Source organism: Stenella coeruleoalba (genome assembly GCF_951394435.1).
Source record: "Stenella coeruleoalba genome assembly, chromosome: 4".
NCBI classification, from domain to species: domain Eukaryota; kingdom Metazoa; phylum Chordata; class Mammalia; order Artiodactyla; family Delphinidae; genus Stenella; species Stenella coeruleoalba.
The window spans coordinates 113420323-113436640 of NC_137149.1; the positions used below are offsets into that span (position 1 = coordinate 113420323).

General features: G+C 34.6%; 1 protein-coding gene across 6 annotated transcripts in view; it reads right to left on the bottom strand.

Annotated features, from left to right (window-relative positions):
* MAPK10 (mitogen-activated protein kinase 10) overlaps positions 1 to 16318 on the bottom strand; it is a 617840-nt gene that overhangs the window by 36764 nt on the left and 564758 nt on the right. For all 6 annotated transcript variants that reach the window (XM_079919605.1, XM_079919603.1, XM_079919601.1 and 3 more), the window contains 2 exons: positions 13777 to 13959; positions 7835 to 7959 (listed from right to left, as the gene is read on the bottom strand). In XM_079919605.1, the coding sequence (XP_079775731.1) occupies positions 7835 to 7959; positions 13777 to 13959 (308 nt within the window). The remainder of the gene's footprint in view (positions 1 to 7834; positions 7960 to 13776; positions 13960 to 16318) is intronic.

The window sequence follows — 16318 nt, forward strand, 5'->3', positions numbered from 1 at the left end:
GTAATACGATCCCTAGTAAAATCCCAGGTCATACTCAGAGACATAGTACCATGCAGTCTTTTTGGCTTTAATGAAAAGCAATGGAGGCTTTTTACCCATTAATTTTAAGAGAAACTAGTTTTCTTATTATTTAGGTGAGATAGACTTTTTCTTCCCCAATAAAACTTTTAGATTACGCTAAAAAAAAATTCTTAAATAATGTAAATGTTGCAGGTTATGTTTTTAATAATATTTAAAAGGTCTTTTTTTTACAGTTTGAGAATTTCTATTAAGTTTTATATAATAAACTTCATTTCCAAACTGGCTTGCTTCTCAGGCTCACTAAAGGCAAATAAAAATAACATCTATTAGCCCTTTAAGCATGTGTCTAAATCCCCTGGGGGAAATCAGGAAACAAAAACAGAAGTTTCTGAATTTCAGATTGATTACTTATTCAGAAGCTATCTTGAGGACATGGCCTAACCTTTTGATATTACTCACCAAAGGGAAATGTCAATTACAAAGACTTTAATTCCCTTTCCTCTCAATGGGAGAGATATAGCCTATACAGAGAGTTGTTTTCTTTTATAACTCATTTAAATTATTTCTTCTAGATACTTCATGTTTAATGGTGTTAGACTCACTGACTTAATAAAGAGATTATAAAATATTTGAAGCAAGTACATATACCTTTTATTCAGTGGTTTATCACAAAAACATAAAACTACTGAGGGACTGATTGAGCATTAGACGCATCAAGTTCATATTCATGAAGGCTCGTATTTTTTCTCATTCTTAAATTTATATTCATTCTGAGTATAGCAGAATGTACTTAATACATTTATAATTTAATATATTTATAAGCCTATTCTTTACCACATTGTTTTAGGAACTTATGGATTTAAGAGAATTCAGTAGAAGATAATTGGTTAAACCATAGTTAGTGAAGATAAAGATAATACAAACAATAACTAACTCATGAAGTAGGTAACAGAGCAAGTTAACAAATGATAATCATAATCAAATAATATTAGCTTTCATTATAAAAAATATATTCAGGAGAATTAGAAGTAGGAAATGAGAATAATTTCCCACCATCACCCTCAATCACTTGAATTTTGTTTGAAGGCCCCAGATAGTCAACACTTATAGATGAATCTTTAGACTACATATGAAGTCTTAGTATGCCAACTTCAGGATTCTTTGATTATTCAATAATAATCTATGTATTTCAGTTACTAAAACGTGGTCAGGACAATGATTTATATTCAAAGCTGACAAGTTTTTTAAAATATCATAGCTAGAGATAGATTATCATAGTTTGTTAAATATAATTCAAAGCTATTGATGCAATCTGGTTAAGGATTAGGAAACAGTCATTGCAATTTATAACTGATTAACATTGAGGGACAATTTTTACAGATTCCTCTTACGTTCAGAATGCTATATACTAAACAGGTTAAATTGTCAAGTAAGATAGATAACCCACATTTGGAGGAATTTATGTCCAGAGATAATAAGTGATAAAATTCCTAATCAATAAAAATTTCCATTGGCTATTAACTGAATAAATATATTCAAGAGAATTAGAAGATCAGTAAAAGCAGGAACCTTGTTTTTTGTTTTAAATTCACTGCTGAATCACCAGCACCTAGGTCAGTGTGGGACACACAGTTTGGGTTTAATAAAATATTTACAGAGTGAAAAATACCAAACTGCTAATAAATAATCGAAACATATGTGACTAGCTCTGTAGGAGCTGGATAAAGAAAAAGGGCTAAGGAGAGAAGGAAAGACAAAGAAGGAAGAAATAACAAAGAGGTGAGTAAGAAGAAAGAATGACAGAGGTCTTTTTTCGTGTGTTTTACCTACTTGGCAGCAGAAGAGTGGAATGAAAGCAACCTAAAGGAAAACATATCGCTGAATCCCTCATTCCCCCATGCACATGTTGTCCAGCATTGGCTCCACAGGCCGTCATCAACAGCATAACAAGCAACTGAAAAAGTGACACCAACATACAAAAGGAGAACTACACACATTGATTGCAAACCCAATGAGAAATGCTCTCATGACCAGACTATCGGGTTGGCATAGTACTTGTGATTTCTACAAGATACTTGAGGAAATGAAATATTAGGAGTTTCTAAGGGGATAATGTTTACTTCACTATTCCCCAGTGTGGCCCCTGAGCACCTACCTCTTCCAACCTCCAGTCTTCTCCTCTCCAGATTAAGTGAGCCTAACCATCGGTTACTTTAATTTTACTTAGGGGTTTTAGAGCTGCAAATGAGGAAAGAATGAATAGATGAGTGCCTGCCTTGGGCCTCTTTCCCCACAGATACAGTCCTCAACTTTCCTTTATTTGCTCTGTATCTCAGAGGCTGGCGCCTGCAGGCTGCATTTCCAAGGCTCACCTATCGGCTGGTTTAGGGCTGGTCTCAGCCAAGAGAAAGGAGACACCACTAGAAGATGGGGGCAGTGGGGAGAAGCCAGGCCATTTCTCCCCATTTCTCTTGCCAGACACACCTGCATCTCCTCTGTGTCTATTACCCAGCTCCCACTGGACAGGCCATCACTACCCACCCCTGGGCTCCAACAAACCATCTTCTCTCTCTAGGCTTCCTACTGTCGCTAATCTCTGGGTTGTTCCAAGAGAATTTGCTCTTGACTTTTGCATTGCAATCAGAAAATATTCTTAGCTTTGCCACTCTTTAAATGCCTTCTAGGGTGGTATCTGCTCAGACCTCAGACTTTAGACTACATGTCTCTCCTGAACTGGTCTTATCTGCCTGCCCTGTGTAATTTGTCCACATCTCACAGAGCCAGCCCTCACTCAGGATTGCTCAGACCAAGCTCTGGAACCTTTGCTACTTTGACCACAGGCTTCTGATTCTCTTCTCAATGTTTTCTGATCCCACGCCTAGCCCTATTCTACTCTCCTCATCATGGCTTATGAACCTGTGTCCCTGTCACTGTTCACAGTTGTAAAGCTTATATTCTGAATGTTGATATTGGCTGAACTGCAGCATGAAACCATTCTACAATGATCTTTAAGCTCTCATTTAAGATTTACCTTGAACATATTTCCAGACATACACAACAGTAAAATATACATATCTATGTCACAAGAAAATTGAAAATAGTGCATATTTCCTGGATGGTTGGTCACCCCTTCCATGTGCTCACTTTGGTAATGACCAATAAGATACAAAGGCAGACAAAAAGATAACTAAAATAATGTCAGAGTGTAACTCTGCTCAAAGGGCATGAAATCTATGATGGCCTTGCAATAAAAGAGCTTATATAGTTTAGCTTGTTCCCATAAATTATTTCACTGTCAGCAAAAAATAACATAATCCCTAAAGCAATGAAATAGTATATATTAATAACAATAAAACATTTAAGGCTCTATTAATTACCTTATGTTGTAAACAGACAATAAATGTGTAACAGTACTGACTATTCTCGGCTTACATTTTCTAAGTGCTTATTTTAATCGAACTTTAGCACTAATACATGTAAGTGTTATTCTGTTTCCCAGGTTATTCTCTCACTGCAGAGCTAAAGACCAGATTGTTTAACTCGAGGTCTATATGGGTAGATTAAATTCCCACCCAGCCTTGTCCCAATTCCCAAATTAATCTTGAATTGGTTAAGAAATAATAAACAAACTCAGCACTGGCCTTGCTTCCTTAATCGCACTCCACCCACACTGACTGGGTTAGTCATACCATTTCCCCTTGGTCTCTATGTGGATGGCATGTGTACTTGTATTCCTAACAGAACATTCCCAGCCTCTCGCTCCAGTTCATCCTCAGCTGTGGCCCATGTTCCAAGCCTCTCTTCTAGCATTCTTCCTGTGACTTTGACTCAGTCACCATACAGAAGGTCCTAAGTTGCCTGCCATCCCTCCTCTGCACTCTCAAGTATTATACCTGGGGCTTGCCAACTGGAGGACAGAATTCTCAGATACCAGCTGCCTGACTGGTTCAACCTGCCCCTTTGTCCAGATTCTCAGAGTAATGTTTTGATCATTTAGGACTGGATCTGGGCCTCTCTGAGACAGAGCCTTCCAACAGTGGACCTGATCACTACTGGCTGTGAGCCAGGACCCCAGCACCAGTCCCACCTTAGACAATGGTTCCAGTGTCAGGTCTGGAGCCTTCCTTCTTATCATGAATTGAGAAATAAAGATATGTCCTTCTCTAACCCCGTAGGTTTTCAGTTGGCTTCCTTATGATGATTACTTTGAGTTTTGATATCTTTGGTTTGGTGACTGAGCACATCTCGTCCCCCTCCTCTCTCCCTCCCTCCCCATAGCCCTCTCCCACCCCTAGCAATGCAGAACAACTACAGAAGCTCTTAGTAAGGCTTCTGTACTCAGGAGCTTTCATAGAGTGCTCAGGAGTTTTTGAAAAACATAAAACTATGTTTTAAAAAGTGGTCACATTTCATATTCTCCTTAAGTTCCTGTTTTATATTCCTTGAGACGTAGTTAATCAACTCCTCCTTAGCTTGCAGTTCACAAAAGTCCTCCTAAAGTGTGTTCATACCCCTACTCTCAGGGTTTGCAGGGTGAGAGCCACCCTGTATCCTAGCAGGGTCTCTAAACTCAAGAATCTGGTAAGAAACAAGGCAACTGATCTTCAGTGTTTCTGTATTTCCCTCCAACAGAGCACAGAGAATATGTTCAAGTTTATTCTCTCAAATAGCCCTGACTATACCCTAGTTTATTAAAGATAAATTATAATGAGGATTTGTGAACAATGTAATTTGTCTTTATTTTGGTTTAAATTAATGGCACTGGATTCTTTTATACTTGGCAAGGTAGTAGTGGGTATACATCAGCCAAAAAAGAACGAACATCTTAAAATCTTGCAGAAACTACATAAATTTTAGTGATTTTTAAAAATATAGAGTATTTCTATAGTTTCTTGGCCAGCTGGTCTTTTTTCACCAAATATATCTTTCCTAACATCAAAGAGTAGTAAAGGCTTGCATGTAAAAGTCATAACAGTAATAGTAATGATTATGAGAATAGTAATTTATGATTTCTACTGGCTGTATGAAGTACTTCTACTGTATGAAGTACTTTATGTACATTACCTCTTTAAATTCTTAGAACACTATGCACTATGTATGATTGTTTCCTATTCTTAGTTAAGAAAACTGAGTGAGGAAAGGTTAAGAAACTTGACCTAGGTCAGCTAGTAAGTGGCAGAACAGAAATTTTAACCTAACCCATCTTTCCATATCTGCAGCATTGCATACAGCTCAATAAATTGCATTTGTGTATGCTATTATACTCCCCTTGATGAATACTGAAACAGAATTAGAATACCTCCCAATTGTTTTATGAAAAAGCATTGACAGGAAATGTGGCCTTCGTGTTCAGGGTACATACTTCTGTTGCTCTGAACATTATCTGAATAAGAACTTGCTAATAATTTGAGCAGTTCTAACTTCAAAATTGATGTAATATTACACAAATAGATGAATATTAACCTTGACATTCAACTTTTGACATTTTCAACTTCATTTTTCCATGAATAATTTTCTCTCTTACAGTTATGACAGCATTCATATGCTCTCCTCTTTTCATTTTGGTACTTTGGAACTTTTGGAAACGTGATAAGATAGCTTATAGTATGGTTAACAGATTAGTACACATAGTATTTCTCTATTCTTTATTTTTCCTGAAGATATCACATTCTCTTGCAGTTTTTCCTTTATCACTCTCTACTTGACTCTATTTTCTTCCAAAGAAACTTATTTTGACAATATTGAAATGGCTGAGAAAAAGGTTCTAGCCATGTAAGGTACCCTAAATTTTATCTTAATATCCTTCAAAGGAATTTTTCATAAAAAGTTAAAATTAAGTTAAAATCCATTGATAGGGCTTCCCTGGTGGCGCGGTGGTTGGGAGTCCACCTGCCGATGCAGGGGACGCGGGTTCGTGCCCTGGTCCGGGAGGATCCCACATGCCGCGGAGCGGCTGGGCCCGTGAGCCATGGCTGCTGGGCCTGCGCGTTCGGAGCCTGTGCTCCGCAACGGGAGAGGCCACAGCAGTGAGAGGCCCGCGTACCACAAAAAAATAACACAAAAAACAAACCAAAAACCCATTGATACTACTCATTAATATATTGTTACAGATTCTAAGCAATTGTTTTTTTACAGGCAATATGATTACAAGTGAATTACAAATGCAGACTTTATGACTCCAATTAAACTCTAGGTCACAATCCATTAAAAACAGATTATACACATTACATTAGATATATGGAAAAATACATAGGCCACATGATTTGAAATATCAAAATAAGTGAAGAGCAATAATTTCAAATAATTTATGTTTGTCTAAAATTTTTATCAGCATAACCTCAAAAATAATCAGAGAAAAAATTCTTTTGCTTAATTTTTACATACATATACATCATACTTTCTCTTACTTATTTCATTATTTCATTCTACCCCAGGAACCTCTTTGAAGTATTTCCCAAGAATGAGAGACTGGAAGAGATTCTCGTTTTTAGCTGTAAGAACATTAGTATTTTTAATTTTAAGTGCATTAGAAGTAAACTCATAAATAATTAATTTGGGAGATTTTATTTTGTAACAATAAAATCAAGTGACTAAAAATTAATTTAAATCAAATTAAAATTTCAGCATTGTTGTAAAACTGCTTAAGAGAGCAGATCTTAAGAAAATGTTATGAGAGACTGTTATACCTCAGTTTCCACACAGGAAGAGTCATTTATCACTGAAGTGTCTTCTCTGAAACCTTTGAATGTTTAAGAGCTGGGTTACTATGAAAAGTCGCTTTTTGAATATTATGTCTATAAAGTTTGATTCTACCTGATCCTCACTCCCATCTGTCAGCTCTCACTTCTCCAGTGGAGGGTGAAGGGATGAGAATTAATGTCACCCTTGAATTTAGCATCTCTAACATGGGCAAGCACACAATGAAGCAGAGGAAAAGAAGTCAAAACAATGCAAAAATTGTCCGGGCCAAGAATATCTTGGAGTATAAAGAAGTTCACAAGAAAACAAACAAACAAAAAGAGGGACAAGAGGACATTCTTATTGGGAGGCCTACAGGACACACATGGGCAAAACAATAGCCCTGTGCCCTGAGCAGCCCTGGCTCCATACAGAGAAAAGGAGAAAGGCAGAGAGGTAAGAAAGTGATTGAAGAGAAGACAGCAAATGATTGAAAAATAATTTAAAAATTGAAAAGAGTTATGCTTCTGAGAAGATTCTTAAACTATATCTGGTTGGAAAATATGGAGATATATCTGACTCTAGTAAGAACCAACCTGAAATTTAGAACAAATCTGAAATAGTGTCCTTATTGGAATACCCGATTTTTCTCATCTGATTTATGCAAGGCTTCACAAAGGCACCAACGGCCTAGTAAAAGCTTTATAATCTAAATGTTGTTAGTACCACACTTTACTAAAGACAGGCATCTTATCGGAATAGAGGCAAAGAGACTTATTTACGTTTTCTGTTACTTAGTTTGCAACAGGAGAGGCTGATAATTAAACATAAAGGAGGAGACACCGGTGGTGTTAACAATTTAACAAAAACTAATGGAAGTGTTTCATGGACAGCCAAGGTTTGTTGGACTAAATCACCATCTCTCATAGGAAATCCTGAAAAAGAAACACAACTCAAAACACAGGCTGAAGAAAATAACTTTTACTAGGGAAGGTAATAGCTTTGTGACTTAGGAATTTTATGAAGGTCCTTTGAGTATTCTTTTGGATTCTAATTCTCCTTCAGTTCACACCATGGAACACCCAGTTACTATGATTTGTTTGTGGAAGGAAAATAAAATAAGCCGAAGACTTACCGCCTCCACTTCGGCAGGATCATACCACACATTGATGTACGGATGCTGTAAGGCATCGTCCACTGATATCCTTTTTGCTGGGTCAATCACTAGCATCTTTGACAACAAGTCCCTGGCTTGGCTGGCTGAAACGATGAATGAGAAAAAAAATAGTAATGTTTTGATTTTGGCAAGGAAATTTTTTGGAGGGAGAAAAAAATTTAAAAAACAAAGATCAATTAGCACCTTCCATCCAAATGTCAGGTAACTTCACCAAGTGATTAGGGAAATGCAAAATAAAACAATGAAAATATTTTTTTATCCATCAAATTTGCAAAAATAAGAGATGGCATAATATCCACTAACTCCAGGTCATTTCATTCATGTTGGTGGCAGTGTAAATTGATAAATATTTTTTAGAGGGCAATTTTGGCAGTATCTATTAAAATTTTAAATGTGAATACCTTATAGCCCAACAGTTCCGCTTTTAGGTATACAGTCTAGAGAAACAATTAACATGTTCATGAAAAGCATTTAGAAAGGGTGTTCACTGCAGCACTGGTCAAGGATTAAAACATTTTAAACAATCTAAATGTCCACCTATAGAGCAACTAAATGAGCTATGGTACAACTGTATCAATTATATTTGGCAGTTTAAAAGAATAAGGTAGATCTATATGGACTCACATGGACATGGTCTTAAGTGAAAAAAAAATTTGCAGGCTGAACCATAGATCCTGATGCCATTGTATAAATCTGTCCCTTCCCAATAACACAACAAACATTTCCCTGTCTCTCTATTTATGTATATAAATGCATAGAAAGGTCTGCAGGAATAATCAACAAACTGAAAATCATAGTTACCTCTGAGGAGAAGAAAATATGTACATGTATTGCTTGCATAGTTAAAAATAAATTTAAAAGAATGAAGTTTTAAAAATGGAAACAAAGTGAGTGTACACTGCTCATTTTAAAACTTTTCTGAGCTGCGGAAAAGGATAAAGCAGTGTCTAGAGGGAGGCAAGGAGGTCAGGGGTGACTTTTTGAAGATGGGAGAAATGATGAGGACTTTAATGGGAGCAGAAGCTTCAAGAATTGAGAGGAGGGGACAGATTTGAGAGAAAGAATCCACAAGACTTAGTAACCACATTGATGTGGGAGATGTTTAGTTTATAAAATACATATTGTCTACTGTGTGCCAGGTACAGTGTGAGATGCTAGGGATATAAAAAAATTACACGGTGATAATCATTAAGTGTATTTATTTAATAACATTGCTAAAGGACACTCTAAAAATTTCTAAAAATACATAAAATTTTCAAGAAAATACAGATACAAACTGGTTTGCAAGTTTTTATGGTGAAAATATTCAGTTTATTCCAAACATATGGTAAAACTTCAAATTAAAGAAAGCAAAATCTAAATTGTTTTGCTAAATTAGGAAAAAGGCAATGTGTTTGAATCCATGAATATGTATCAACTTTTAATTATCAATTTTTTCTGATTATTAAGGAAATATGGGTTAATTATAAAAAATTTGGAAATCACATAAAACATAAAATCCAGAAAAACCCACCTTCCCCACAGGCAATCACTCTCATTGTTAATATATTCTCTTCTAGTTTTATGTGTTTTTTCATAATTTTGATTGTACTACAGTTAAAATGTAGCAATTTATGACATTATAATCTCTGGTGTTGTTACATTTTAATAAAATACTTTTTATATATTTATTTATACTAATTATATATTTATAAAAATTGCTAGTTAAATTAGACTGGAAGATTTCTTTATTAGTCATTTTTCTGGGGATCTCAATTCTAGAAATTTAATTTCTGCTAATTCCAAACTGATACTGTGAAGTTCACAAGAGTAACAAAAGTACAGAAATATACATTAATTTTCAATAATTAACCTTTCTCATTGTTAATAACCCTGTCATGATCTAACGGGGCTGTACTGGTTTATGTCATTGGTTCAAAGATCTCTTTGATTTGTAACTGATTTTATACCCAGACTCACACAGTCCCACAGGTTCTCCCGTCAAATCCAGCTATGTTTCTGCTCTTAGAAAGAGTCAGGGGGGTTGGGGTGGTCTCCTCATCAATAGGGACATGAACGACAGTAACACCAAATCATCTTACTAAGAAACAAGGATCAATACTGCTTGTAGGGAACAAAATGAGGAAGAAGAAAAGGTTTTAATTCTTCATCTTTCATTTGCAAGTAAATGTCTTACACTCTTTAATAACAGTAGAATAAATTCATCCCTTTGATTCTTTGTGTAATTCTTTATAATTTGCTGATTTTATATTACAATTATAATTTAATAATTGTAAATACACAACCTAGTTTTTTTTTAATTAAAAAATTTTTTTTACAATTTTTAAAGGTTACTTTCCATTTATAGTTATTACAAAATATTGGCTATATTCCCCGTGTTGTACAATACATCCTTGAGCCTATCTTACACCCAATAGTTTGTACCTCCCACTTCCTTCCCCTATATTTCCACTGTCCCCACCCCCACCACTGGTAACCACTGGTTTCTTCTCTATAGCTGTAAGTCTGCTTCTTTTTTGTTATATTCACTAGTTTGTTGTATTTTTTAGATTCCACTTTTAAGTGATATCATACAGTATTTGCCTTTCTCTGTCTGACTTATTTCACTTAGCATAATGTTCTCCAAGTCCATCCATGTTGCTGCAAATGGCAAAATTTCATTCTTTTTTATGGCTGAGTAGTATTCCATTGTGTGTGTATGTGTGTGTGTGTATGTATGTGTGTGTGTGTGTGTGTGTGTGTGTGTGTGTGTGTAGCACATCTTCTACTTTATTATTTGCAAAAGTAATATAATTGTACAGGTTCAAACTGAATTAAAAAGCCAAAAAATAAACCCAAGAAGGTTGGAATTATATAATGAAGCATGGCATTTTACTGAGTAGTTTCTCTACAAGTGTTTGCATTATATCAAATAATTTAATCAAGGATTGTGGCCTCTGTATTGTTATACTATAAGTGACTTAATAGGAAGGGATTACTTTGCCTGACATGTCAATTAGCATCATAAAGACATACATTCTTCAAAATCTCCACCTGGGGTATTAGCACTTTCTCATTTTGCATACAGTTGATGTTGCTCTTAAAAGCAGTAGATTTATCAAGACAGTATGATACTGGCACAAAAACAGAAATATAGATCAATGGAACACAATAGAAAGCCCAGAGATAAACCCACACACATATGGTTACCTTATCTTTGATAAAGGAGCAAGAATATACAGTGGAGAAAAGACAGCCTCTTTAATAAGTGGTGCTGGGAAAACTGGACAGCTACATGTAAAAGTATGAAATTAGAACACTCCCTAACACCATACACAAAGATAAACTCAAAATGGATTAAAGACCTAAATGTAAAGCCAGAAACTATCAAGCTCTTAGAGGAAAACATAGACAGAACGCTCTATGACATAAATCACAGTAAGATCCTTTTTGACTCACCTCCTAGAGAAATGGAAATAAAAACAAAAATAAACAAATGAGACCTAATGAAACTTAAAAGCTTTTGCACAGCAAAGGAAACCATAAACAAGATGAAAAGACAACCCTCAGAATGGGAGAAAATAGTTGCAAATGAAGCAACTGACAAAGGATTAATCTCCAAAATTTATAAGCAGCTCATGCAGCTCAATAACAAAAAAACAAACAACCCAATCCAAAAATGAGCAGAAGACCTAAATAGACATTTCTCCAAAGAAGACATACAGATGGCCAACAAACACATGAAAGAATGCTCAACATCATTAATCATTAGAGAAATGCAAATCAAAACTACAATGAGATATCATCTCACACTGGTCAGAATGGCCATCATCAAAAAATCTAGAAACAATAAATGCTGGAGAAGGTGTAGAGAAAAGGGAACACTCTTGCCCTCTTGGTGGGAATGTTAATTGATACAGCCACTATGGAGAACAGTACGGAGGTTCCTTAAAAAACTACAAATAGAACTACCATATGACCCAGGCATCCCACTAATGGGCATATAACCTGAGAAAACCATAATTCAAAAAGAGTCATATACCAAAATGTTCCTTGCAGCTCTATTTACAATAGCCAGGACATGGAAGCAACCTAAGTGTCCATCAACGGATGAATGGATAAAGAAGATGTGGCACATATATACTGGAATATTACTCCAATATTCCATAATAATGGAATATTACTCAGCCATAAAAAGAAACGACATTGAGCTATTTGTAATGAGGTGGATAGACCTAGAGTCTGTCATACAGAGTGAAGTAAGTCAGAAAGAGAAAGGCAAATACCATATGCTAACATATATATATGGAATTTAAGATAAAAAAAATGTCATGAAGAACTTAGGGGTAAGACAGGAATAAAGACACAGACCTACTAGAGAATGGACTTGAGGATATGGGGAGGGGGAAGGGATAGCTGTAACAAAGTGATAGAGTGGCATGGACATATATACACTACCAAACATAAAATAAATAGCTAGTGGTAAAATAGATAGCTAGTGGGAAGCAGCTGCATAGCACAGGGAGATCAGCTCGGTGTTTTGTGACCACCTAGAGGGGTGGGATAGGGAGGGTGGGAGGGAGGGAGATGCAAGAGGGAAGAGATATGGGGACATATGTATATGTATAACTGATTCACTTTGTTATAAAGCAGAAACTAGCACACCATTGTAAAGCAATTATACTCCAATAAAAATGTTTAAAAAAATGCAGTAGATTTAGTAATAATTTAGTCTGTTGTCATTCAGAGAGCCGGTAGTGGTAGTTAAAAGAAGAAACCCAACTGTGCAACAAAAGTGTCACAAACACAGAAACAATGCTGTGCATTTAAAATCCATCAGATAAAAGTTTGGAGGAAATAAGTTTCTCCATCTCATTTTTGTCTATATTAGCTATAAATTAAGTCTGAAAGTTAAATCTGTAGTTAATTGTCCACTGAACATTTGGTATAAAATTTCACAAGCATGTGTCCTTTTCTGGGATAATGTATAGATCCACCTAAAATAATAATTATTTTATTATTAATAAATATTTATTAGTATTTTTATATCTAATAGTTACTGAGCACTTACTGTGAGCCAGGCACTGTTCTAAGTGCTTGACAAATTAGTCAGCTAATCTTCCCAAGTATAAACTTTCTACTTTCATTTGTTAAAGGAGGTACAGAAAGATGAGATAACTGGCCTAAGTTCACACAGATTTTAAGGGGTAGGATTTCAGCTCCGGCAGTGGAAAAAATCAAATTTGCTTCAAAATCACATTCTCTAAAATGTCCTAAGTTAAAATAAGAATTAGAATATTATTTATATTACACTTTATACGTTACCAAGTTTATTCAGTCCTATAACCAAGCATTATAATCCCAGTTTTGTTGGTGAAGAAATTAAGATTTGTTACTAAAGTTCATAACTGCAGACATAGTAGTAGAAAAATTACTTATTAATGAAAATGTTTACACTGAATACAAAATGTGTAGGTAAAAAATATCATTTATCACTCTAAAATGAAAAAATGGTGGTTAAGCATTCCATAAAATGCAAAGAAAACTCAAACATCTATAGCTCTAAGATTTGACAACTAAAAACTTGTGTTGAAAGTATTTTCCAGGTAATAAAAAGAACTGAAACAATTATTTCAATGTATATTACATTGGTCTTTTAGAGTTAGCACTGCAAAATAATTTTAAGATTCTAAATAAGCCCCATGGAATAGTTTAACCCGCACCACTATTACACACTTTATTAGTAACCTTCTCTCTGAATATCCAGGCAATTTTAAAATCCTTGGCTTCTCCCCCTTTGTAAAGAAGATCTTTTAACAATACCTCTCTTTAAATTGAGGTATTTCAAGTTAAAGAAAGATGTCTCTATAGCTTGCCCATCACCCACATAGTGGTTCTGAAGTTGTCCCTGAAAGGCTTACCTTTGAGTTTATTGTGCTCAGAGTCCGCTGGGAAGAGGGAATCTGGAAAGAGCTTGGGGAAGGTGAGTCCTGCATACTTGGGCCGATTCTCCACATAGTTTCTTACTGTGGGTTGCAATTTCTTCATGAATTCTGGGCATGGTGTTCCTAGTTGCTCAATTACCTTGTTCCACTGGTCAATATCTGAGAATTGAATAGTTAAGGGCAAAAACAAGTGTAGGCCACTAGCACTTGCCTTTCACTAGTTGGGAGACTAACTGCTTCTCAGAATCCCGAGCAGTCATCAACACAAATGGAGTTTTAATAAACAACAAAGGACAGAAATATAAAATCAGATTGTCAGGCAGTGAATCCTCTTGGAATTTTAAATTCACTTTTGGAACATATACACTTTTGGGGAATTAGCATTACTTAAAATAGGATATCATGAAATAGTCTTTGGGTTGTAAAGATGAAAAGGTATTTAAATAACACAAGAAGAATTTCTCCTCTTGAGCTAAACTTCTGTATAACCATGTGATTTGGAAGAGAAAAAAATATAAAGACATATAATAATATTATCATGAAATTACTTCCATCATTTATTTTCTAAAAATGACAAATACACAAATATTTTATAAGATTTGTTTATATTTTTCTTAAATTCTTTTTAAGGTTTTTTTCTTCTGTTCTCTATCAAATGGGAAATTTCATTATCTGTTAATGTTTTCCACTCATATGCATTACAAATAGGGTCAATCTAATTTTTGATAGTAACTCACTAATTCTTTACCAAAGACTTAAAAAAAAATTCTTTTTATCAAAGTAGTTGCAGTTTCATACCTATTTACTTACTTCTGATAATAGTGCCCTGTATCCCTGAATATTGGGGATATGAGGGTAAACATAGGATGTTCAATTTAAAACAGATTTCAACCAAGTGCATGTGTTTCAAAAGTATGTTAAGCATAGGGAATTCTACAAGAAAAATAAATATTACCTCTCTATGAAAGTTAATACTTTACAAAACTGGGGGGGGTCTCTCACAGACATATCCACTGATTGAGATTTTCTTTATCATCTATCATTGATATTTGATATGTCAGAGCCTTGATAATGATAAATACCTGTGAAAACTCTGAAGAGCCAACTGGAAGAAGTTGATTTCTAACAGATTTCCTTGCCATGTGTCAATGAATGATGGAGACCTTAGAAATTCTTAAATCCAATACCACAGGCAGTGTACTCTCCTATGTTGTTTATTCTACTACTCTATCTTTAGTGTAAAGTTAGTTAATTCATTTCTGCTAATGTAATTTGTGACAGTTCAGGTAACTTTACCATAATATTACTTAATTGAGATTCATAAAATCTTTACCCCAGCTATTCCATAGGGTTGGACTAAAAAAGATGAGCAGTCCTGACAGAAGACAAAATTAACTATATTCAGCCAAAATAAATATATAATGCAAACAATGTAGATAGGTGATTGAACAAAGATAAAATCAAGCTAATTTGCAAATTCTCTTCTATTTCCCTTATAATCTAGCTGAATAAAGTTTAAATTATTACATAGCCTCTCAAGTATGGGGATGAAAAAAATACATGATTGTGTAATACCAAGAAATGAAGTAAAAGTGGGAAAAACTGAAGAATATTCCTTTACAAAATGATAGGAATAATTTAAAAAGAACATATTTCAATAAAGATTAATCTAAATTACCATGTGCCTGAGAAAGTGAAAATCATTAGAAATAAACTTAAAAAATTTCAAAAGATTAGAGTTAAAAGTTACTCTTAGACAAAAACTTATGTTAGTACTATGGATATAGGTAAGCTAGAATGACTTAGATATATTTAAATAGAAAACATTAATACAGTTAAATAAATCTCAGTGCTTACATTGTAAACTATGAAAAGAGATCTACTCTTTAATACAGTTAAGTTATCACGTCCTAACAAGCCATCATTTAATCATCGGTCAAGCTTCTTTAGGATTCTGAAGATTTGATGTCAAACTAAAAATAAGGGCAAAGAAGCTGTCAGATTTTCTGTAAAGGAGTCTTTTAACAAAGGTGGCAAAATACTCCCAACACACTACTATAGTGACATTTAACTAGCAGTACACAGTTATTTAGTTAAAAAGTGATTGCTTTTAAAGTAACATTCCCAAAACAATTACATGTTATTTTTACAGTAAAGTTTAAGGAGACTCAAATATTTTGGAATTAATTAAACAAGGGCTATTAAAATGTTTCTTATTACAAGTTATAATTAAAGTCTATAGAAGCACTCAGCACATTTTCCTTCCTTAAATTGCTTTTTAGATGAAACACTATTGTGGTCCTTGATGTAATGGTTTACAAAAAAGAAGGGAGGGGAGAATCTTTATTCTTGACAATGAAATAATTGAATGTTCTAACTGCAAATATGTGGTATAGTCATCTTTAAAATTGTGTGCCTCTATTTTAACCAATCCATTTCAGGTTCTTTCTTCACACAAACATGACTAGTATGTTTAAGTAGTAAGTATTTGTTTTCCAGATGTTCACAGGATTGCAAA